General features: G+C 30.8%; 1 protein-coding gene across 3 annotated transcripts; it reads right to left on the bottom strand.

The window, feature by feature from the left end:
* Positions 1-3,534: 3,534 nt before the first annotated feature.
* Positions 3,535-24,527, bottom strand: LOC141525720 (lipid storage droplets surface-binding protein 1-like). Of its 3 annotated transcripts, none has more exons than XM_074240293.1 (8): positions 13,841-15,409; positions 13,243-13,428; positions 9,649-9,841; positions 9,328-9,512; positions 9,006-9,263; positions 8,836-8,934; positions 8,401-8,564; positions 3,535-8,139 (listed from the first exon to the last, which is right to left on the bottom strand). In XM_074240293.1, exons 1-7 carry the CDS (start codon positions 13,967-13,969, stop codon positions 8,439-8,441), a joined length of 1,176 nt encoding a protein of 391 aa, XP_074096394.1. In that variant the 5' UTR covers positions 13,970-15,409; the 3' UTR covers positions 3,535-8,139; positions 8,401-8,438. The 3 variants fall into 3 exon arrangements, 2 of the variants coding, with proteins under 2 accessions (XP_074096394.1, XP_074096393.1); XM_074240292.1 differs by lacking the exon at positions 3,535-8,139 and adding an exon at positions 24,372-24,527 and having other exon boundaries at positions 8,148-8,564; positions 13,841-13,988; XR_012478888.1 differs by lacking the exon at positions 3,535-8,139 and having other exon boundaries at positions 8,427-8,564; positions 8,836-8,950; positions 13,841-15,435.
* Positions 24,528-25,180: the final 653 nt, after the last annotated feature.

Below are 25,180 nucleotides of genomic sequence, written 5' to 3' on the forward strand. Positions count from 1 at the left end.
ATTATTAAATATATGCAATTATTAACGCACTTTGTTTCTTGAAAATATTAATTTGATTTTGATAAATAAACGATTAAAATTAGTTAAATAAAGCACATTAAATGAAGTTAAATTAATAATTACTACTGATTAAATTCAATTAACCTTTGCAAAATATAATTAAATAACAATAACTTTAATTATAATTAAATATTAAAGAACTGAAGTGAAGATTCTTAACAAACTTGAATAATGATATTTTACTGCATCTAATTTATTCACACGAAAAAGACAATGGCCGCGATGCTGAACACTAAGTACGACGTAATTTTTATTGCGTCTCAGATATTTGACCAAGAATTTACGTTGTAGTTAATATAATGCGCAAAAGTCGAATAAATGAATTTAATTAAGCACGAGACATAATTAGATAATAATTAATTATTTTAGCAAGCAATGAAACACAATGAAATAATTTCTATGTCAGAGAGATCGCAGGTATATTGCACTAGTCACAAGTTCCAGTACAACTGACCGCACATGGCGTCCCTCGGGCCTCGTGCCCCGGGCTCGCCGGTCTTCTTTCCGCTAAGTCATGGTGCGCATGTGCAGCCGCCATTTGACATCGCGTTCATAAGAACGATAATAGAAGTTGCCATGAGAATGACCCATATTAGATATTAAGTATAGATGTTTAAAGTTTGAGTATACTCATGAGAGCAATCTAGTCAATCTCCTTTGTACCGACATCAAACAATCAGACTTTTGAGCTCAAAAGCCTAGAAAAGCTATCTCTTTGAGCTCGAATAGTTCATAAACATAATAAGTACAATTTTGAGCGCTTAAATATGGAACCAGCGGGAAGTTGCAGGGATGGCCTGTAGGGTCAACCGTTTTCCTAATTTTTTTCTTATTTTTTTTTTAGTTTGTAACAAAATGAGGCTTCGTGTCCGATCACCAGGGCCTTTGAAGCAATTTACTCAAAATTAACTAGTCCCTCTACTCGCGACCGATATTGTAGGGCATTACCCATGCGAGTAAGGGCTCTGATCTATTACCAATAATCAATATTATGCTTTTGCATTTTCTTTATTACCTGTCCCGATATCCATCGTTGGACCTTGGTCTTAAATGCTGAAACAAGCTTATAATATGATTACATACATTATGACAAAGATTTACGGCAATAAATATATAAATAATGAAATAATAAAACTATAAATAGTTCAGTACAATTTTCTGAAACAAAAGTTAAATTAATACTTAAGAACTAATAACAATAATACATAAATTCTCGAATATAAACAATAGTGAATAAAATATAATAAATAAATTAATACAAAATAATATAAGTTTTAGAGACACACCGAGTGTGGATCTGTTACCAATATTAGGCGCAGAGAGGGACGCACACGGGAATAAAAACCCCGTGGCAAGTTTTCTCAAAATCTATCAGTCCGAATCGGTTTAAACTTACAAGAAATCCAAGTTTGAGGGAACTTTTCACAAGGCCGTTGGGTAGGTTCCGATCGGCTTAGTCGTTCAAAAGTCATAACCGGTTCACATACTTACACACACACACACACATACATACATACACACACACACACACACACACACACACACACACACATCCCGTATCGGGCTGCTGGGACTCGCATCGGGTGCTTCCCTCAGTGGCGGATAGGGGAACGCCCGGCAGAAATATCAGGTACCGAGGAAATAAAATACTCGGGGTAGACCAAAGCCCAGCAAAGAACAATATGGAAATGTCGCAGAACTTTCAAACATCGTATAACGTATAGGGGAAGGATACCTCAGTGCCGGCGAGGGAAGGCGTGCAAACGGGCCTGAACTCATTATTATCAAGCGATCGTTACGATAGGGGGGAGGACCCCATGGCTCTGCTGTCTGGAAATGCTACAGGGAGCACGAAAACAGCCCAGCTGGAAAGGAACGGACAGCCGAGCAGCGTTTCTCCAAAAAGTGAAGGACCTTTTGCTCCCGTCGCCACAGCAAAGAAAGGACAACAACAAGAAGAGCCAGCTTTCCACGCCTCTTTCCCTTTCCGACAATCCAGCACAGAAAAAGACTGCCCGAGAGGACGCCTCGATTAAAGTGACTCGGCAACAGAAAAAGAAAAAGGAATAAGGACATGAAACAGTGGCTCTCTCTATTAATGCTCAATAATAACCAAGTAAGGGTGGCTCTAAGAAACCGAGGACGAAGCACGGAGGCATTCTCCTCAAAATGGCCCGAAAACCAAAGATAGCAGTGTTTTTACCGAAGCGGTTAAGTCAGCTACTGATAATATCAGTACGGTCAAGACGCTATCACCAATAACAACGATCGAGATCCTCGACTTAGATGGAATCTCTACTGAGGGAAATGTTCGCGAGGCACTTAAACGTGAATTTGCTAACAGCCTAAAGATCAAACAGGTAAATCTGAAAAAACCCACACCACGAGGCAATAGAGCAGCCTTCTGCGAGATAGACGGCTGGATAGAGGCCAGTGCGATTAAGGCCTTTGACAAGGCCCGTATAAAAATTGGCTGGATTAACTGCCATATACGCCCAGTTGTAAAAGTAACCCGCTGCTTTAAATGCCTTGGTTTTGGACATCAAACACGTCAGTGTGCGGGACCAGACCGGAGAAAACCACAAGGCCGTAAACTGCACGGAGAAACCAAAATGCTTCCTTTGCACTTTGGACAAAGATGCCTAGGACGGTTTATGCCATATTTCTGACACCGGAGTTTGCAAGGCATTCTGCACAGCACTTGACAAAGCCACGAGAAGGCAGAAATAACACGCATACTGCAAGGCAACTCGAACAGGTGCACTTTTGCGCAAAACCTGCTGTCCAACTGCGTCTTTGAAGATAAAATCGACATATGTCTTATCTGCGAGCCATTTCTAACCATTGAAAGAAAAACGTGATTCGCAGATAAGTCCGGTACAGCCGCGATCTGGATAGCAAACTCGAAAAAGGTCACTGTCAACAACAACGGAAGCGGAGGCTGCCGTCTGGATTGAGACTCCCACGACCTACTTGATGAGTGTCTACCTTTCATCTAACCAAGGAATTAGTGTGTTTCGCCGGAAGTTGGCAAACATAGAAGACACCATCGGCAAGCTCAACAGCGATGACATCGTAGCTGGTGATTTCAACGCCAAATCGGCTGAATGGAGTGCTGACTTCTCTGACACCAGTAGAAACAAAGTAGCAGACTTCGCAGCAAGATTTGACCTCATAATGTTTAACACTGAAACTACTATAACCTCTAGAAGACCGGGGTACAAGGAATCCATTTTAAACATTTCGCTGGCAACTCCAAGGATAGCCAATATGATTGGAGACTGGATTGTAGCCGAAGAATACAGTGGCAGTGATCACCAGTATGTGACATTCAAAGTTGGAATGGCAGCTGCTCCGGCTTCACAATGGTGCCACTAGGATTTTAGATACGGTGTCCCAGAAACCGGGAAAGCATGAGAGGGGAAAGACAAGGTCGTGAGAAGTTTAAGAGGGCTGTAAATAATACTGAGAAAATTATTAATAACAAATGAAATTATTTATTCAAATTCAACTACAAAATTAACAATTTCCATTAACAATATTCTCCTTAAAACTAATTTAAATGTGAGAACCTCTCACCTACGCAGGCACTTGCCAAATAATCTTACAACCAAATATCACTTAACTTTTTTTTTTCCTAAACCTCGTTAATCAGACGAACTACCATAAAATACCATAATTTACCTCGTCAACCCGACGGACTACCAAACAAAACCTTACTTACTAAATTCCATATAAAATCGTCCACCGGACGCTAACAATTCCTTAAAATTCTCTAATTACTCAAATTCTCTTAATTACTAATCAACTAAATTACTAAAATTATAATATAATTTGAATTCACAAAATTTAATCACCTACTATTTATTCAATATAAAATACCGATTTACTAATTCAATTCATTACTAAATTCCTTACCTAAATTTATTAACAAAATTTCTTAATTAACTCATGTATCAAATTTCTTAGATAAACTAATTTAATTTAATTCAGCCCACCGGCCTAAATTCAATTTCAAAAAATTTTCAAACTCAACTACTGTAATCTCAACGCGTCTCATTTAACCTTCAACTACAGAATTTTTCAGAGAAACCTACACCATCTAAATTTTACAATTTCTTTTATTATTTCAAATTTCGACGTGATAATTTTAACTAAAATAATTTAACTATACCAAAAGACCTGTAACTAACTAATTAAATGGCCTTGATGAATAATTTACGTATAAAAGAACTAACTAATTTAAAAGTAAAACCTAAGACAGTAGCGATCATCAATTTACAAAAATTAATTGCAATTATTCCAGTCTTTTAATTTACCAAATTAACGTTTGGCCTACAATAATTGTAAAAATTCGTGAGACTTAATTTTTCCGATTCACCAACGGTGACTGGTATTCTGGTCAAAACTGGCGGGATCAGTGGCTGGTTGGTCTCACTTGTCTCCAATGACTTGGCTGGCTCCAGATGAAGTTTCCAAATCCCAGTTGATACATTGGCTTTCTTCCTGATGGTTCTGTATCTCGATGACTAATTTTTACAGCATTATACTAACTCAACTGCTTCTGCCAAAAAGCCTACTTTCTCAAAAGCATCACTGGCTCAAAAAGCCTCGTTGTTTCACTTGCCGGCTTTTTTTACACGCTTTTTTACACGCTATTTATTAGCTTCACTTGTATGTTTGTATGTTTGTTTGTTTGTATGTTTGTATGTTTGTATGTTTGTTTGTAACCGACTTCTTTGGGCGCGATTTTGACCCACTTTAAACGGCCAGATTTCGTTCAAACTTTGTAGATTTATCGAGGACCGATGACAATACACCAATTTGATAGAATTATTCCATTTTTCAATTTGCAAAATAAGATTTTTGTTAATTTATATAATTCTCATCTATAGTTGATAAGGCAGAAATTTTAATTTTCAACCATTATCTTTAGCCGATTTATCTAATATTAACAAAGTGCATGCTGGTAAGTTAGTTGCCAAATAATAGTTTAAAATTAAAAAAACAAGCTATTATAAATAAACCAAACTAAAAAGTAAAAAATAAATAATAGTTTAAAAAAACTAAAAAACACGCTTTTTATAGAAAACCGAACTAAAAAAATAGAAAACAAGTTTTAATAAATCAAAATTAAGAATAGTGTTAAAAATTTCAATAAATATAAATTAATAATAGTGTAAATAAAAAAAAATGTATTTTATTTTAAAAAAAGCGTGGGATGCATGGGTCAATCGATAAATGCAAGGGCAATAGATATAAATATTCTATCGACAGATATGAGTAGAGTGATTATCATTTTTAGAATATCTTAAAAAGCACCCCACGTTTTTTTTAAAATAAAATACATTTTTTTTATTTACACTCTTTTTTTTTTTTTTTTTATTTAAAGTCGCATAAACTATTAAGGTCATGAGCGACTTACTAGGGGGGAACTGTTGAGATTGGAACTCGTTTTAAACTTTTTTGGGCTCAGCAGAATAATACACTTAAATATTGAAAATATTCATTGGTGCACGCCGGACTCAGACCCGGTTCAATGCATTTTGGAAAGCAAGGGCCGGAACCGATAGGCTACTGTGCGCCCCTTATTTACACTATTATTAATTTATATTTATTGAAATTTTTAACACTATTCTTAATTTAAATATATTAAAACTTATTTTCTATTTTTTTAGTTCGGTTTTCTATAAAAAGCGTGTTTTTTAGTTTTTTTAAACTATTATTTGTTATAACCCCTGAACTCCAGGTTCTCAAACTTTCCTATTGTTGTCTCCGCTATATTTTCCGGAGATAGCAGTGGGGACTTTCGATTTGTACGCCCGGTGACAAGTCGAAACTACTTGTCAAAATCGAACGAAGGGAAAGCCCTTACTTACCGTGGCGTCAATTAGGTGGTTGATAATAAATATCGGAAGTTCGATTTTCCCTGTTACAAGATAAATTAACTTCAACAATACCACCCAGAAAAAAGTCATCAAACATGATCATGTAGAAGCACATATTAATCTCATGTATGATCATGTTTTAATATTCGCCATACCTGAAAAAGCATGGCCATGCATGAACAAGCAAAGCACTCTCATGTTTGACCAAGCACTATTAAGCTTATCTGGGATTTTTAGATCTGATAAATATTCAGGCGTGATCATGCATGAGCAAGCATTATCGTAAATAACAATGTATGATCATGCATAGAGAACAAAATAACGATAAAAATAGATTTTTTAATCATACAAAAAAATTTTTTTGCTCATCACGGTTTTAGTCTTTAACTATTTAGTTGTAATCGACTGTGAATGTATGTGTGTATGTATGTATGGATGTATGTTAACCTCTCATAACTTTTGACTGATTGGACCGATTTTATCGCGGTTGGTGTCATTCGAAAGACCTTGACCAAACTTAAATTGTGAATATAATTTAGATCAATTCGAACCCCTAGATTTTGAGAAATCTCAAAAAAACCTATGAAAAACCTTTTTTCAAATGTATTTTTTTTGGAATAACTTTCAAAACATAAAAGCATAGACATAAGAAATTTATGTCCCACATGTATTTAAATTATATGTATTTTTCTTAAGAACGTAAATGAAAAATCTTTTGTATCTTTGCTAATATATTAGATATATTCAGTAATATTAGGAAATTATAAATTTTTGTTATTAAAAACGGGCTTAAGCTTGCATGGTAATGGCTTCAATCAGCTGTTTACTTCTTCCTCATTTTTAAAAAATTTCCAACCGATTTTCACTAATTTTAAATTATACATCTTATCAAAAAAGTTTTATACTTCATAAATTTTGATCATCCAGTAATATTTAAAAAATACATCTCCAAAATATTAATATTATAGAAAATAATCGTTTATCACTCATTTAGAAAATGATTTTCAAATTACGTCAGTATTATGGATAATTGTGATAAATTATAGATGTACAATAATGACTCTCAAATGGCGTCGGTATAATGTGCGACAGTCACTTGTTACTGATGTAAACGCATGATGTTTAACTTGCATCGTTATGACACACTATGATGGCATTAATGTTACGTAATATATTGTAGTTTATATGTTATGTCAGTTGTACGTAATATTTAAGTCATTTCCGTGATATCGTAGAGAAGTAATAAATGATGTCAAAATTATGTAACAAATTTTTATGTCATAACTAGCTGACCCGGTGAACTTCGTATCACCTACAACATTTTTTTTTATAACTTTTTATTCGTGATTATCAACCTCTAAACTCTAATTTATTTTTGTCAACAATTAACACTGGTTGTATTGTGTATGATTAAAATGGTATTAAGTTATAATGCTTATCGCACATTTAACTGATTTCGACGACCAATGTCAGCTCATTTTCTTCGTGGCATATTAATAAACAATACACAATATAAACAATATGAAAATAAACACGAACAAAACAAAAGTAATGAAAAACATTCTTCTTGAGATTTGTGGTTATGTCCTACAAACTGAATATATGTAAATATTATAACTCTGCAGGATACTTCTACGTATCTTCCTACACATTAAACAATTTTGGTATACTCTTGTAGCCTTGAGGCTCAAGCGTAACAATAGCGATTCCGATAAAAAATTAACAATTTCTTATTTTTTTAGCTAAACTTTCGGGTTTTCCAAAAAATTTTTTTTTTCTAAACCATCCCTAAACTATAGCGAACAAAAAAAAATTTTTTTTTTAAATCGGTCCAGCCGTTTTTGAGTTTTAGCGTGACTAACGCACAGCAATTCATTTTTATATTTATAGATTATATGTAAAGAATTATAAAAATACAGATGATATTTCAAATCCACTTGAATTAAAAAAAAATGTTAACTTCATGATTGGTATTCTTGATTAGTATTTATTTTAAATAATTAATTATTAATGATGCGCATCATGATATTATATATTAATTATATCATTATATTAAATGTGAAAGTTTGACTAAATTCCAGGCTACTTCCGAAAAACAATAAAAATTGATCCTTGACTAAATATTGATAGGCGAACAATTGATTAAAATATTTTACATAATATTTATACTCAAATAACATTGTATCATTACCTGAAAAATAATTTTTTATAACATTTTTTTCTTTATAATATAAGTATTCGATGACTAAAACAATCATTCATCACTTAAATTAAGAGAAAAAAAATATTACAAAATTAACAGAATTAAAACTGAACAAGTAAGATTTTTGTTTTAGTTTTTAACTTAACTACGATAAATTTTTAGACACAGAATTTAAGTATTCTGTTTAAATGACAACAAATGTTTAAGATTTTATATAAAAAATGAATGAATATTCTAGTAGCTTATTACTTCGGTTTTAGAATATTATTTTCTTTTTGCTGAAGATATCAATCGATGCCATTCATTGGATGTGTTGTAGATGTACTTATATGATTATTATGATTTCTTCGTAAATGTGGTGCTGTTAATTTTCTCGATGTAGGACGACCAGCCAGAAACACAGCAGTCCGTTCCTATAATGGTTATTTTAGAGAATTTAATGAAATCATTTATTAGTCTCTATTTAACAGACTCTTGAATCATTGAGTTTATAGAATCTATGATTATTATTTGTATTACTAAATATGAACAATCGATTCAGACTGAAATATTCAACAAAAACATTTTTTTTACAAGTATTTAAAATTTAACTTTTTTCGAATTGTCTCTACAGTTTTCTCAAACAATACGGCTGGTAGTGAGTTTTGATGGAAAAATGTAAAGTAAATAATGTAATTCACTTACCAATAAAATATTCATAGTATCATTGAGATTTTTTATTGCTGATTCAAGAGCTGATAGTTGTAATTCGGGAGTTTCACGTTCACTAATTTTGGAAGCCATCTAAGAAATGATGAATCTAATTATTTTTTTGTGAAAAATCAAAAAATAGAAAATAAAATAGTTCGCATTACTTTTAAAGTAGATTCTGTAATGGACAATATTTGATGTGAAACTGTCATCATAATGATTTTAGTACGTCGAGGAATCCTTGTCGCTAATGCAGTTGCTGCGTTTATTATGTGAACTACTCTCCGTGCTGATTCCCGCGTCAGTAAAACGATTAGTTGTTCAAGAGTTTGAGGACGTTCTTGATTTTCTGGCTCTGCCAAACTCAGTACTGCCCACAATTCTTTGGATTTTTTATATGCCATTTTCGGATTTGTCACAATCTGTAATTTTTTAAATTAATGATTTGATTATTGAAAAAATTATTATAACAAAAGCGAATTATACTAGTTTCATAACATCCATGATCATATGTACACACTGGACTCCTTGGTTTTTAAGTGCTTGGACTTCGGCTATAGTTCGACGAGTAAGTCGTTTCTGAAGCTTACGAGAAAATCTAGCACCATGCTGAATTGTACGAGCTGTTTTACTTGTTGTTATTGAACTCGGTTTAGCATCTATTTTGTTTTCTTCGCAGTCAAAAACAAAGAAAGGGAATTGATATAAATGTTTGAAAAATATTGTGAAACGATAATATGGAGTTTTAATACAAAATACAAAACAATATTAATATTAGTTATATAATTAAATTATCTTCAGTCTTACTTTCAATTGTATTATCCGCAAGAACCTCTGGTAAATAACGATCAACGTATCCGTCGACAACAGTTAGAGCATCATCCAATCTATCAGCAGCTACGTTAGCAGCTTGACTACCTATTTGCTTTACACTTCCGGCTCGTTTCAGTACTGGCCTGACAAACTTATTATTCATGAATTCTCGCGTGTTCGTGTACATCTAGAACAGAAATCAACAACAACAATATAAAAGATGGATCAAGTTAATACTCAAGAACTAAATTGAATAATGGAATAAAAAAATTAATATTTAAAAATCAAATTGAAGAGAGGAAGACGAAGGTACAGTAAAAATAAAAATAAAAATATTTTAATCTTTTAAAATCAGATAACTTTTAATTTAATATTTAAGTGTAAAACAATAATAATTTTTTTTTTATATAAGATATTCATTATAATTTCTACCGTGAAAATGACATTTCACTAAAAGCGCTTATATTAATCAATGATTGCTTGCTATAATAGCTTTAATTGGAGCTAATTAAATAAAGTTTGAGATGAACCTAATAGATCTTATCTACCTTCGACATCTAAAAAATTATTTTCACAAAATATAGGAAATTTAAATTTATTTTTAAAATAAAAAAAATTTTCGAACACCCACGACTCGTAAACTAATCGGCCGATTTTGCTCATTTTTGAATTTGATTTTACTATTGATCCACAGAATGAGTTCACAAAATTTCATAAAGATCGGTTGATGGGCGCAATCCTACTGACATGACGCGTTATATCACCCCCCACACACACATATATATATATATATATATATATATATATATATATATATATATATATATATATATATATATATATATATATACTAGCGACCCGACCACGCGTTGCTGTGGCTGAGTGATTTAGAAAACGTGCACAACAGTAAGAAAATTTGAATTAAAACGTTATTTTAGTTTCCCATTTAATTAACATGGGGAAAATTATTTTTTCTTTGAAATTGAATGTACACATGATTCACGCAATTTGTTACAAAAAACAATTTTATATTCTTAAAGTAGAATCTTTGAGCTTTATAAAACTTTCAGACAAAATATGATTATCCCTACAAAAAGATTAGTAACAGCGAAATTAAAAGAAATAGTTTGCAATCGGGTCATTCCATGTTATATCGACAAATAGTTGGGATCGACCCCTTTCGATTTGAACAAATTTTGGTCAGAAGTTTTCTTTCATCAAATAGTAAAGGTCTACCAAAAGAAAAAAAAAATTTTTTTTTAAGAGAAATTCAAATTCAAAATTTCGCAATTTTTCCAGTTTTTAGTAGATTTCATAGAAATCTAACTATTGCATTTGTCCTCATGGTGGAACTTTTGAAAAATTTTATTAATTCCTAACTCAGTTCATCGAGCTGGTTCAGAGAATATATACAGTTCAAAACTTAATATATATATATATATATATATATATATATATATATATATATATATATATATATATATATATATATATATATATATTTTATTTTCATAGAATTTTTTAGCAGGAGGTTTAATTGGGCACTTCCGGCGAAAATTTGAATCTTCAGCGGAAGTGCCCTAACTAAGCTCCAGTTAAAAAAATTCTATGAAAATGAAATTTATTATCTGACCCCAAAATATCTTAGGAAAGGCCTAAACACAGCTGATTTCAAAAGCGAAACTGAAAATTCCAACTTTATAAGGTCCATCAAGGAAGTTACATTTTGGCACACCTAATATATATATATATATATATATATATATATATATATATATATATATATATATATATATATATATATATATATATATATATATATATATATGTCAGAGAGGCAGGAGTTATTGTTGGGGATTCGGTATTTTGTGATTCACTCATTTTTATTATTACAATTAATTAATATTCACAATTACAAAAAGATCAATTATTACGAATGAGTAGATAAACTCGTACAAGGTTAAGTTAATTCAGGCCGCAAACAATATTAATAATATCTTGCGATTGACCGAGACTTAGGAAATAACGAATTCGCGGTCACCAGGACGTCCGTTCGATCTCGATCTCAAAGCAAGAATGTCTTTTCAAAAACTATTCTCAAATAGTCTGCCTGCTGCACATTTCTCTTTTCCTTATTAATTTTATGATACCCCTATCGTCCTGGGATCCCGACTACGTTGACAACCATGTGTCTACCTAGGCCTAAGCCTACCGCAATAAAACATTTTAGTTATATCTTATTTTACAAAATATTAAAGTAACAATACATTTTTTAAAATAACTAAAAAAATAGAAATATCCTAAAGAATATTCTCATCGCTTCGTCAGAAAATACTCCACTGTACTTTACTCTCCGACATATATATATATATATATATATATATATATACACGATATAACGCGGCTTGTCCGGATGATAGCGTCTTTAATTCATAATAGATCTTTTCCAAACTCAACATACTTAATCTTCAGACGAATACGAAAGTCAAGTTCAAATTTGAGTTCAATCGGTTGATTAGTTCATGAGTTATAGCATTTTATAGTTGTGAAAACGATGAAAATTCAAACTTTAACTTATTGTTTCTTATATAACTTTTAATTAAAAAAATTTAGAAAAAATATGTCTACTTCATCTAAAAGCTTTTTTAATAAGCTTTAATTTGCATATATCCCTTTTATAATTTAGCCAGAAATGATATATCTTACGTTATAGTTTAATCAAAAAATTAAATCAACATTTATTAGAAATCAATAATAATAACAATCAAAAGCTTTAAATTAGTAACGGTAGTGCTATTAGCGCTTTTTTGTCATTTTATTTAGTGTCAAAACACCGTTCGTGTCTGAAACATGTGTCTGGACTACTTCAATACTCAGTTCGCTGATAATTGTTTTTATTCGTAATTTATTTATAAAATTGGATCCATAAATTTCAATATCATACTAATTAATGCAAATATTCATTGAGAACTTGAAAAGTTGAATGCATTTTGAAATAGTTTGGTAGATTTTTCTTAATTTTATTAAAATACACAGTTCCCTGACATCAGTTCCCTGCCATGTTATATCACTAGTTTCGGGAAAGATTGTAAGATCTCAAAAAAAAAAAATCAATCGGCTATGTATTGGTTATCATTAAGCTGAGAGTTTTGCAGCCCTTGGTAATTTTTTTGTCTTATAAAATCAAAAATAATTTGTTCGAACAGTTATGTACAGATTTAAACCGTCCTTACAGAGAATCACCCACATAAATAAATACGTATATATAATTTTTAGCCAATGCCTTTTTCGACATTACTCGTTGAAATGAACCATATTATGACAAAATTTTCTCAAATTACGACATGAGACCGGCTACAAGAGATAGAATTCTGAATAAATCTACCTAAAAAAAATCAATAAGGCATATAGTCATGTGGCAATTTTTAAAACATAATGATGAACATAGGTTTAATATTTTAAAACTGTAATGTGTATCATTGATTTTCATAGCGCAAAGTTAAAAATAAAAAATTTTTTTAATTGCCCGAGTAAATAATACTTATACTAATTTTATTGAAAAAAATACAGTAATGCAATTATACTTACAAGTTCTGGTGGTAAACAGATATTTGGAATGCGTTCTTCAACAATGTCAATACTTTGACACAGGAGACGATCAATTGAAAAAATAGGATTATTTAACATTTGTATTGCTGGTTGAACTGATGCAGTAGCAATTACGAAAGAATGCTCAGCAGTATTGAGACTCCAATTTATCAAGGAATTAGAACGCTGTAGATCGATTGAATGATAAGAATAAATCAATTTAGGGAAACCGAGAGTTAATTCAATAGAAAAGTTAGAATAATTAGTATCGTCTCAAATTTCCAATGAAATTTTTCGAAAAATATTAAAAACTCAAGTCAGTGTGTATTTAAAAATAAAAATTTATTCGAATAAGATCTTTTTATTTTTTTTTATGACATCCAGCTTAGTTTTATGATGAAAAAAATCTGAGTTGTCCTTTAAAGGAAAATAATTAAAAAATTTTTTAGTGATACTAAAATTCTCTCGATTAATTGTGTGAGCTACTATTGTGTAGTTTTTTTTTTTTGAAAAATTAACTAAAGTGGGAGTAACTATCAAAAAATATTAAACACTTCGAATAATATTAATAATTCTATTCTACTTAAAGTTTTCTTACCTTGATTTTGTGGTAAACATTATTAGCTATCTTTATACTTGATTCAATAATCGGTAAGCTAGAAATTCTTGACACAGATTCCATATGAAAATTTGAATGACGTCGTTGAAGCTTTTTTATTGTAACCATTTTTTTTTTGGAAAATTAACTAAAATATATCATAATTAGATTTTCATTATTTATTCGTTCTTAAAGTTCATTATTTTTATTTATAATACATTGAGAAAAAGTAGAAATTATGACCACACAACGATTCCTCAACTCAAGAATTTGTTGAGTTGAACAATTTTTAAATTGATTTTTTGAGAAAAAAATGTCGGTGTTTGCTCTTGCGACGTTAACATCACGGCGTATTCACCGTGTATACACGATGTAAGTGGATACACCATTGATACATCGTGAACACACAGTGTATACACCGTTCCATGTAAGAACTGCCAGAGAATGACGGGGCCTTGTCTAGCCCTGTACTGGGCAACCAAGCTTGGCGCACCAATATTGGCCCATGCTCGGGGCAAGACTGGGTAATTAGGTTTGGCCGACTCAATTACTACCCAAACATTATCCAAGACTGGGAAGCCTAGCCATAGCTGTTGAATAGCAACCCAGATTTTAGCCAGTATTGAGTAACTTAACCTTGGCCATTTAATGGAAAATCCAAACTTAATTAATCATTAAGTAATAGAATTTTTAACAGTCAATATTTATTGTTTAACGAACATTTGTATATCGTCAAAATTGATATTGTCTTAAAAAAATTAAAATATAATACGGTTGAATTTTCGATATTGATAATTTTAAACACTAAAATTTATAATAAGACTAGCGACCCGGTCTGCTTCGCTGAGCCTCAGTCAAAATGACTAAAGTTTTTGTTATAATTTTTTATTTTTTTATAATGATCAATTAATTTTTAAGTTCGAACAATAAGTTCAATACAATAATAATTAATCTAGAGCAATAACTAAAATTAATAAAATCATAAGTAATAAATTTTGCATTATTCATCGTCAAATAAAAGATTCCTACCAAATTTCAAGTCTGTATTAGTTACAGTGTGGAAATGGAAATTTAACATTCTAACACCCACCTCCGCAATCCTTATTGGGGGTGGGTTGTTGTAAAATCCGCTCTTAGATAATTTCCGCATCACATATAGAAGACTCCACCTAAATTTGCCGTCTGTAGGATCTACAATTTGAAAGTTAAAAATTTTCATTGTTAATATCTACCCCCGCAACCCCCTGTGGAGCGAGCTATCGTAAAATTCGTTCATAGATTATTTATATATCTCTTACGGAAAATTTCTACCAAATTTGGGAGCTATAGGAGCTATAGTTTACAAACGGGAATTATTCATTGTTAACGTCCCCGCAATCCCCTTTGAGGGAGGATTTTTTAAAAATTTTTTTATAAACCTTCTCCTAAAAATTTTGAAAACAACAAAAAAATATTTTGCTCAATCGGTCCAGCCGTTCTCAAGTGATGCGTGGTCATACATGCGGCATTTTATTTTTATTTATATAGATATTAAAAATTTATAGAATGATGTACAAAGTCTAAAGTAACATAAGAAATTGACACTTTCATTTTTTTAACTACCAAACTTTTGTAAAAAATAGTAAATTTTCATCAAAACACAATATTAAATAACGTAAATTATATAAATAATAATTTGTTATACTTAGTCACCGGATAGATTTAGCTTATCAGAATGATGAGATGTGCATCAACTTATCGTTCACCGTGACTTACATTTTGTACGTTCAGCTTCTTCTATAAATATTATTTTTGACAACACGTTGTCACCATTTACTAAACTGTTTCTGAGAAATGTAATAGTTAACAATTTTTCAATGTTAGTATATTGTTTCTTATAGTAATCTCAAGAAGAGTTTTTTAGTTACAATCAAATATGAAAGTGGACTTTTTGTTATCTCGTATAATGGAATGTACAAGAATTCCAAAAACTTAAACTTTGAAATTAAATGTATTCAAAAACGTCTTGTTCATAAGCTATTTTTATACCGTTCGATACAGAATCATTAAAATCATAATTTGGGTAAATTTTATAAAAGTTCTAAGAAAATGTACCAAGTGGATAAAAGTACAAAAGCACAAAATCAACATAATCAAATATTATTACTCTGTTTAAACATAATAACAATTTAGTGACATCATTTTGCTACATCTCAAAATATATGTGCAACTATACTTGAGCACATGATTCGAATCGACTAAAGTTTTTAAGGACTAGTTTGCAGGGTCAGAAATGAACTTCGCTGATATTTAGATAAAAAATTTTGATAATGGTGTTTTCTTACGAACGATATTTTGGAATGTATTTTGTTAGATAAATTGATCCACTGAGTAATTGGATTGGGTAAAAAAAAATATTAATCAATATTCTGGAAAAAAAAATTAGGAAAACGGTTCAACCTAAAGGCCATCCCTGCAACTTCCCGCTAATTCCATACTTCCCTAGTAGCAATTTGGTAAATGCCTTATACCAGCATGGATCAAGATACTGTAGAAAGATTGTAGATCAAGAATTGGTCCAGATTCTTGACCAAGATTATTGGTCAAGACTTGAGCCAGACTGTAGTCAGAATTTGTCAAGAATTTGACCAAAAATCTGGGGCCATCTATTGCTAAACTTTGGGACTATCCTATAGAGTAGAGGTTCTCATTCTACATTAGTTTCATTTACAACACTGTAGTCGAGAAGTGAGTTCTCAAAGTTCTCTGTAGAAAATAAATCTAGTTTTTTTTTAAATACGAGTGTCAGCTCCTTGAATTTGTCATTAAATTCGACAAGACATTTTTAACTTCCCGCTAAGAAAATCGAAGATTTTCAAAATTCGGGAAGTTATTATTTTCACCCCGTTTTGCAAAAATCGAATTTTCATCCGATCTTGACGTTTGAAGGTCACAGGAAGCTTCCCTGACTATTCCCTCGAGGTTGTCACTATTTCTGTATGTACGCGCCCGTGCATATGTGTGTGCGTATGTGTGAGTGTGTGTGTTCACATAACTTCGATATTTGTTTCGGATCGTTTTTGGTGAAATAGAATAATTTTTAAAGCTCAAAAAACTGTGTTGATCGCCGCCAAGAACGTAAAAATCGGTTGATTGGTTCAAGAGATATCCTCGACAAAATATTTGGATACAAGGATTTTTTAATTAATTGAATAAGTACCAAAATCAAAGAAAGTGTCAGTAACAGGGTCATCGCCACTAATGGGGTCTTTTACCCTATGCGATATCGCTAATGTTCACACCAATCAACTCATGTAGCTTAGCTTAGTAATATTTAATTTAATTTATACAAATATTTCTAGTTCATCTTGTACCATATCTTATAATAAGTTATTTTTTTTAATCATTTAATAATTAGCTTAATTATTATTTAAATAAATATTTAACTATTTCTGGCGAAAATTCAACTTCTTACATATCGCAATAAGCTGAATTAATTTTTCACAAAAGCTGATGAGATGGGTTAAAAAAAATTATTTTGTAAATATTAGGCTATAACCAAATGTATTTTCATGCATCTTAATTTCCGAAATTTTTTAAGTGCTGGAAAATTCTGGAAATAAATTTTTCTAAGCATTACTTAGAAATGCGTAATTGTAAAAAAATAACATTTTTAAACGTGTTGACTAGACTATAAGTGAGAACTACTGCAATAGTATTCGCTGGGTGCGTAAGGCATAGTGGGGGACACAAAACGGATGTCAGCGCCCGCTGCGGACAATACAGAACTAAGGGTGGCTTTTTATTACTAAAGGCTATGAAAATAACACGTGTATCAGTTTAATTAAATGAATAAAATAAAATTGGTCATCAAAGTTGTTGTCTAGTTGATTGCAAAAATACTAGTAGAAATAGCAATTGTAAATTTTATAAGTTTCCGGTTGCCAATTGGAAATTAAATCAGCGAAAAAAATGGATAGCTGCTGCTCAACACCTCTCGCATGTTCAGCATGTGGACTAAATTTTTATCCTTTCTTTAAGTTTCTGGTTAAAAAATAATATTGTGGGTAATAAATTAAAAAAAAAATTTTTTAATACATTCGTCAACATATAATTATGTTAAATAGAGCTTTTCGTTATTCTTTATCTAATTTCGGATTATTATATATTTAATATTAATACTGCACTGAAAAACAAATTCTTGACTGGAGTGTAAATTTTCTTGGCTCAAGAAAATCTTAAGGACGATTGAAAATTTCTTGAATGAAGTCTCTTGGAACAAGATAATTTGAAACAAGATCTTGAGCCAAGAAAATTTTTCTTGCTCCAAAATAACTGTTGTTTTGCTTAAAATTTTCTTGGCGTAAGAAATTTGTTTTTTGTGTGTGATTTTTAATTCAATATTAATTTAACAATAAACATCTTGACAGATTTTAATACTGTTTAACCTAATTCACTTGAGACTTGTTTTAGTTATTGTGTTTATTTGCCTTACTGTTTTCAGTTGACCCGAGAAAAAATTTTTAATTTAATCTACACTCTGTGTCATATGCCACATTTTCCATGAAAAAAAAATTTTTTTTCAAGTTTATATAATTTTTTAAATAACTATCCGGCATCGAATGCATGTAAATTTTCTTAAAAGAGCCACCGTAAGTTGTATCGTTAGGTGGCGCTGGGGTCATGAAAATACTTTTCTCACTCAAGTAGAAAGGAAGGAAATATGTGCGTGCTGGTCGTCTTTTGCGTTTTTCGCGCAAGTTTATAGATCAGGACTCTGGGCCAAATATCTGGTCAAATTCTGGTCACAGACTAGCCCAAGTCTGCCGCTAGTCTGGATAAAGAATCTTGATCAAGTGTCTTGGTCAAGAATTGTCCAATTCTTTACAAAGTGCTTCTCCAAGTATCTTGCTAAAGAATTTTGCTCAATTCATTGCTACGAGGGTTAAGCGCTTAAAAGTGCATTTATTTTTTTTTAAGCCCTACGAGCTCAAAAATAGAGTTTTCGTGTCATTTTAAGCTCTCCGAGCTCAAAAGTCTACTAGAAGATTAATAAAACACTATTTTTTTAATTTTCAAACCACAATAACTTTTGAATGAATAAACCGATTTTCAAGCGGTTGGCGGCATTCGACGTAGTTTTTAAAGCCCCAGAAAAAAAATTTAAGTTCAAATTGATCCAACTAACAATTTCGAAGTAATTCCGAAAAAACATTTTTTCTCGTCAACGATAACTCACGAACGAATCAGCTGATTGAGAGCGAGCTGGCGGCGTTCGACATGGTTTTTTGATATCAAGAGCTGATTAGTTTTTAGAATCGATAGGTAAAGCCGTTTAAAAGTTATTGCAAAAAAACCACATTTGAAAAAATTTTTTTTGTAGTTTTTTTGAGATTTCTCAAAATCCGGTTTGAATTGATGCAAATCGTATTTAAAATCTAAGTATGGTCAAGCTCTTTCGAATGGCGACAACTGTGATAAAATCGGTGAAGTCGTTCAAAAGTTATGAGAAGTTACACACACACACACACACACACACACACACACACACACACACACACACACACACACACACACACACACACACACACACACACACACACACACACACACACACACACACACACACACACACACACACACACACACACACACACACACACACACACACACACACACACACACACACAGAGAGAGAGAGAGAGAGAGAGAGAGAGAGAGAGAGAGAGAGAGAGAGAGAGAGAGAGAGAGAGAGAGAGAGAGAGAGAGAGAGAGAGAGAGAGAGAGAGAGAGAGAGAGAGAGAGAGAGAGAGAGAGAGAGACACACACACTATATATATATATATATATATATATATATATATATATATATATATACAGGGTGTCTCTGAAGTGGCGGGAGTAATTGTTGGGGTCGATAGAGAAAAAATACTGAATCGAAAGTTCCTGAGCCAAAATTTTTTTGGGCCATAGAATTTGAGTTATGAATTAAAAACGATAGCCAATCAGAAGCGCGCTATTCGAGAAATGAAAATGAGCGGGGAAGTAGAGGAGACGCGAGAGTGAGATGCTGCAATAGCAGCTTACTCGCTCACACAAAGCCGAGCATGAGAGGGGATTGTGACGCTATGAGCCGAGTACGTAAGTGTGAATGAGTGGATGTATGAGGTCGCAAGCGGACGGCTTAATGTATGAGTGTGTGTCCGTGTATCGCAGCATTATTGGAGGCGTTGTAACGCTGAATTAAAGCTAACCGGGTACTCTAAGACAGAGGAAAAATTTTAATTTTTATTTTTATTCGAAAAATTTAATAAAAAAAAAATAAAAAGGCCCAAGATTTAACCAGACCCACAGAAACGGAGAGTAAATTTTTAATTCTCATTTATTTTGCTGGGGATTATTTTCAAATACAAAAAAAAAAAAAAGGCTAAGATTCAACTGGAATCCAAAAAGAGATGGATGAAAAAATTTTATTTTTTATTTTTAATCAGCAAAATTATTTTTCTTTAAAAAAGAGCCCAATCTCGACTGGAGCAAGAAAAAATGATTGAAAAATTTTATTATTAATTTTCAATCAACAAAATTATTATAAAAAAATAAATGGGCCCAAGTCTCAACCGGACCCAAACAAACGGATAAAAATTTTTATTACTTACTTAATTTGCTGGAAATTATCTTTAAAAACGAAAAAAATGCCCAAGACTCGATCGGATCCAAAAAAATAACAGTACAAAAATTTTTCCTTATTTTCAATCAGCAAAATTGTTTCTTTTAAAAAAGGCCCAATCTCGACTGGAGCAAAAAAAAATGATTAAAAAATTTTATTATTAATTTTCAATCAACAAAATTATTTAAAAAAAAATAGTCCGCAGACTCAACCGGACCCAAACAAACAGATAGATAGTTTTAATTACTTATTTATTTTGATGGGAATTATTTTAAAAACGAAGAAAATCGCCCAAGACTCGACCGGACCCAAAAAAAAAAAAATAAATTGAAAAATTTTGTTTTCATTTTCAATCAGCCAAATTAATTTCTTTTCGAAACAAGGCCCAATCTCAAACAGACTAAGAGAAACTAATTAAAAAATTTTATTTTTATTATTAATCAAATATTATTTAAAAAAGAAAATAAGCCACAGACTTAACCGGACTTAAACAAACGGATAGAAAATTTTTATTACTTACTTAATTTGCTGGAAATTATCTTTAAAAACGAAAAAAATGCCCAAGACTCCATCAGACCGAAAGGGAGATGAATAAAAAATTTTACTATTCATTTTTAATCATCATAATTAACTTTTTTATAATAAAAGGCTCAATTTCGACCGGACCCAGAAAAAATGATCCAAAAATTTTATTTTTATTGTTGATCATCAAAACTAATTAAAAAAACAAATGAGGCCCTAGACTCAACTGGACCCAAACAAACGGATAAATAATTTTTATTACTTATTTATTTTGCAGGAAATTATTTTTGAAAACGATAAAAATGCCCTAGACTCGACCAGACCCGAAATAAAATAAATTGAAAATCTTTGTTTTTCTATTTTTAATCAGCAAAATTATTTTCCTTTGAAAAAGGGCCTGATCTCGACTGGAGCAAGAAAAATAATTGAAAAGTTTTATAATGAATTTTTAATCAACAAAATTTTTTAAAAAAGAAAATAGGCCCCAGACTTAACTGGACCCAAACAAACGGAAAGAAAACTTTTATTCCTGTTTTTTTGTTGGGAATTATTTTTCGAAACAAAAAAATTGCCCAAGACTCGACCGGACCCGAAAAAGATAAATCGAAAAATTTTATTTCTAAATATTAATTAACTAAATTATTAAGAAAAAAAAAAATAGACCCAAGACGCAGCAGGACCCAAATAAACGGATAGAAATTTTTATTACTTGATCACCAAGATTAATTTTCCTTGAAAAGAAAGGCCCAATCTCAAACAGACTTCGAATAACTGATTGAAAAATTTTATTATCAATTATTAATTAACAACATTATTCTTAAAAAAATTAATAGGCCCCAGACTCAATCGGACCCAAACAAACGGATCGAAAACTTTTATTTCCCATTCATTTTGCTAGGAATTATTTTTAAAAACGAAAAAAATGCCCAAGACTCGACCAGAGCCAAGAATAGAAGAATGCAAAAAAATTTATTTTCTCTTTTCAATAACAAACAAAAATTTATTGAACAAAAATCAGCCTAATCTTGACAAGACGATAAAAAACTGATTGAAAAAATTTATTATCAATTATTAATTGACAAAATTATTTCAAAAAAGAAAATAGGCCCCAGACTCAACCGGACCAAAACGAACAGATAGAAAATTTTTATTACTTATTTCTTATGCTCGGAATAATTTTTGAAAACAGAAGGAATTGCCCAAGACTCAACCGGACCCAACCAAACGGATGGAAAACTTTCATTTCTCATTTATTTTGCTGGGAATTATTCTGTAAAATAATTTTTCAATTAATCGTCAGGTAAAATGTCAAAAAATAAATTAAAACAAACATTGAACTCAAGTCCCAATAATTTTGATATTTTAATTAAAATTATTTTTTAATTAATTGACAGGTAAAATGTCAAATAAGGAATTGAAAAAAAATCGCTCTCGAGTCCTGATAATTTTGATATTTTTATTAAAATTATTTATCAGTTAATTAACAGGTAAAATGTCAACTAATAAATTAAAAAAAATTGAACTCAAGTCCGAATAATTTTGATATTTTAATTGAAATTATTTATCAGTTAATTGACAGGTAAAATGTAAAAAAATATACTAAAAAAATCGCTCTCGAGTCCTGATAATTTTGATATTATTATTAAAATTATTAATCACTTAATCAACAAGCGAAATGTCAAATGATAAATTAAAAAAAAAAATTGAACTCAAGTCCGAATAATTTTGATATTTTTAATAGAATTATCTATCAGTGAATTAACAGGTAGAATGTCAAATTATAAATTAAGAAAAAAATTGAACTCAAGTCCGAATAATTTTGATATTTTTATTAGAATTATCTATCAGTGAATTAACAGGTAGAGTGTCAAATTATAAATTAAGAAAAAAATTGAACTCAAGTCCGAATAATTTTGATATTTTTATTAGAATTATCTATCGGTGAATTAACAGGTAGAATGTCAAATTATAAATTAAGAAAAAAATTGAACTCAAGTCCATTGTTTGTCCGGTTGATTCTGGGCCCTATTTTTTTTTCAAAATAATTTTCTCGATTAATAATAAAAAATAAAATTTTTCAATCAGTTTCTTCTAGTCCGGTTGAGATTGGGCCTTTTTTTGAAGAAACATGATTTTGGTGATTGAAAATAAGGAAAAAATTCTTTTAATTATTTTTTTTTGGGTCCGATCGAGTCTTGGGAATTTTCTTCGTTTTTAAAAATAATTTCCACCAAATTAAGTAAGTAATAAAAATTTTTATCCGTTTGTTTGGGTCCGGTTGAGACTTGGGCCCATTTATTTTTTTATAATAATTTTGTTGATTGAAAATTAATAATAAAATTTTTCAATCATTTTTTCTTGCTCCAGTCGAGATTGGGCTCTTTTTTAAAGAAAAATAATTTTGCTGATTAAAAATAAAAAATAAAATTTTTTCATCCATCTCTTTTTGGATTCCAGTTGAATCTTAGCCTTTTTTTTTTTTTGTATTTGAAAATAATCCCCAGCAAAATAAATGAGAATTAAAAATTTACTCTCCGTTTCTGTGGGTCTGGTTAAATCTTGGGCCTTTTTATTTTTTTTTATTAAATTTTTTCGAATAAAAATAAAAATTAAAATTTTTTCCTCTGTCTTAGAGTACCCGGTTAGCTTTAATTCAGCGTTACAACGCCTCCAATAATGCTGCGATACACGGACACACACTCATACATTAAGCCGTCCGCTTGCGACCTCATACATCCACTCATTCACACTTACGTACTCGGCTCATAGCGTCACAATCCCCTCTCATGCTCGGCTTTGTGTGAGCGAGTAAGCTGCTATTGCAGCATCTCACTCTCGCGTCTCCTCTATTTCCCCGCTCATTTTCATTTCTCGAATAGCGCGCTTCTGATTGGCTATCGTTTTTAATTCATAACTCAAATTCTATGGCCCAAAAAAATTTTTGGCTCAGGAACTTTCGATTCAGTATTTTTTTCTCTATCGACCCCAACAATTACTCCGCCACTTCAGAGACACCCTGTATATATATATATATATATATATATATATATATATATATATATATATATATATATATATATATATATATATATATATATATATATATATATAGAAACATATCGACGTATGGACGTCATCGTGGAAACGTTCGGGGAAGCATTTTAGGACCTCAAAACGCTAACATCCGTGGAAAATTCGATTTTCGAAAAACGGGGTAAAACCAAAAACTTCCCAACTTCTAAAAATTTTTAATTTTTTTAGTGGGAAGTAAAAAATAATAATAATTTTTATCTTCCGAATGTGTTGTCAATTATATATGATTTGTAAATTAACCAAGTTCATTTAATAAATTATTTTACAAACCTTAATTTATATTATTATTATTATTATTATTATTATTATTATTATTATTATTATTATTATTATTATTATTATTATTATTAAACAGGTACACTCAATATAATATCAAACCACTTTTTAGCTTTACTTAAAGAAAGAACTGATTGGGAATAAAAGAAATACATACATTTGACTTAAAGATCACAATTTATACTGCAAGTTTAAAACAGAACAGTATCTTATAAAATTGACCTATGGCACGGATTACAATTTAATGATATTGGAATTGCCTTGCTCACTAATACTTCATGCATTTTTTTTCGCCTCAGACAATTAAACAATAACATATTTTTATAAGTATATAAAAAATAATGACGTATAACGTTTGCTTGATACATTTTTTTATTTACTATTTATAATCAATAATCATGTCAAAAGTGGTTTTTCGTGATCTTTGAGTTGTACAATCATAACACATACTTTGATACGATGAGACAAAAATCTAATATGAAACTATAATGTATTTTTATATGATAATCTTCAACTATATGTAATATTATGTATTATATTCAACAGAAATATGAAATCATGTTTGAATATATTGAATGTTTGTATACATTCGTATGTAAGATTATGAATAAAGTTTGTACAAGCCAAGGAAGCAACTAAGATTTTCTAAAATTTAAAATTACAATTACAATACCTATAACTATCATCTTCAATAAAACTTTATGTATTTCTGATGAAAATGATTTTAAATATCTAGAATAATTTCAAAGACTATAACATAATTCATATCCACTGATTTTTCAGATCGAGTCTATAGTTTTAAC

Source organism: Cotesia typhae, unplaced genomic scaffold (assembly GCF_013202065.1).
Source record: "Cotesia typhae breed Kobodo isofemale line unplaced genomic scaffold, CoteBio_Ctyphae contig_27, whole genome shotgun sequence".
Lineage (NCBI taxonomy): Eukaryota > Metazoa > Arthropoda > Insecta > Hymenoptera > Braconidae > Cotesia > Cotesia typhae.

Excerpts from the sequence above, each read along its gene's own strand:
- LOC141525720 (XM_074240293.1), bottom strand. The coding sequence starts at position 13,969 with ATGGTTACAATAAAAAAGCTTCAACGACGTCATTCAAATTTTCATATG. Across the intron at positions 8,935-9,005 it reads TTACAGAATCTACTTTAAAA|ATGGCTTCCAAAATTAGTGA; the intron begins GTAATGCGAACT and ends ATCATTTCTTAG. Across the intron at positions 8,565-8,835 it reads ATACTATGAATATTTTATTG|GAACGGACTGCTGTGTTTCT; the intron begins GTAAGTGAATTA and ends TAACCATTATAG.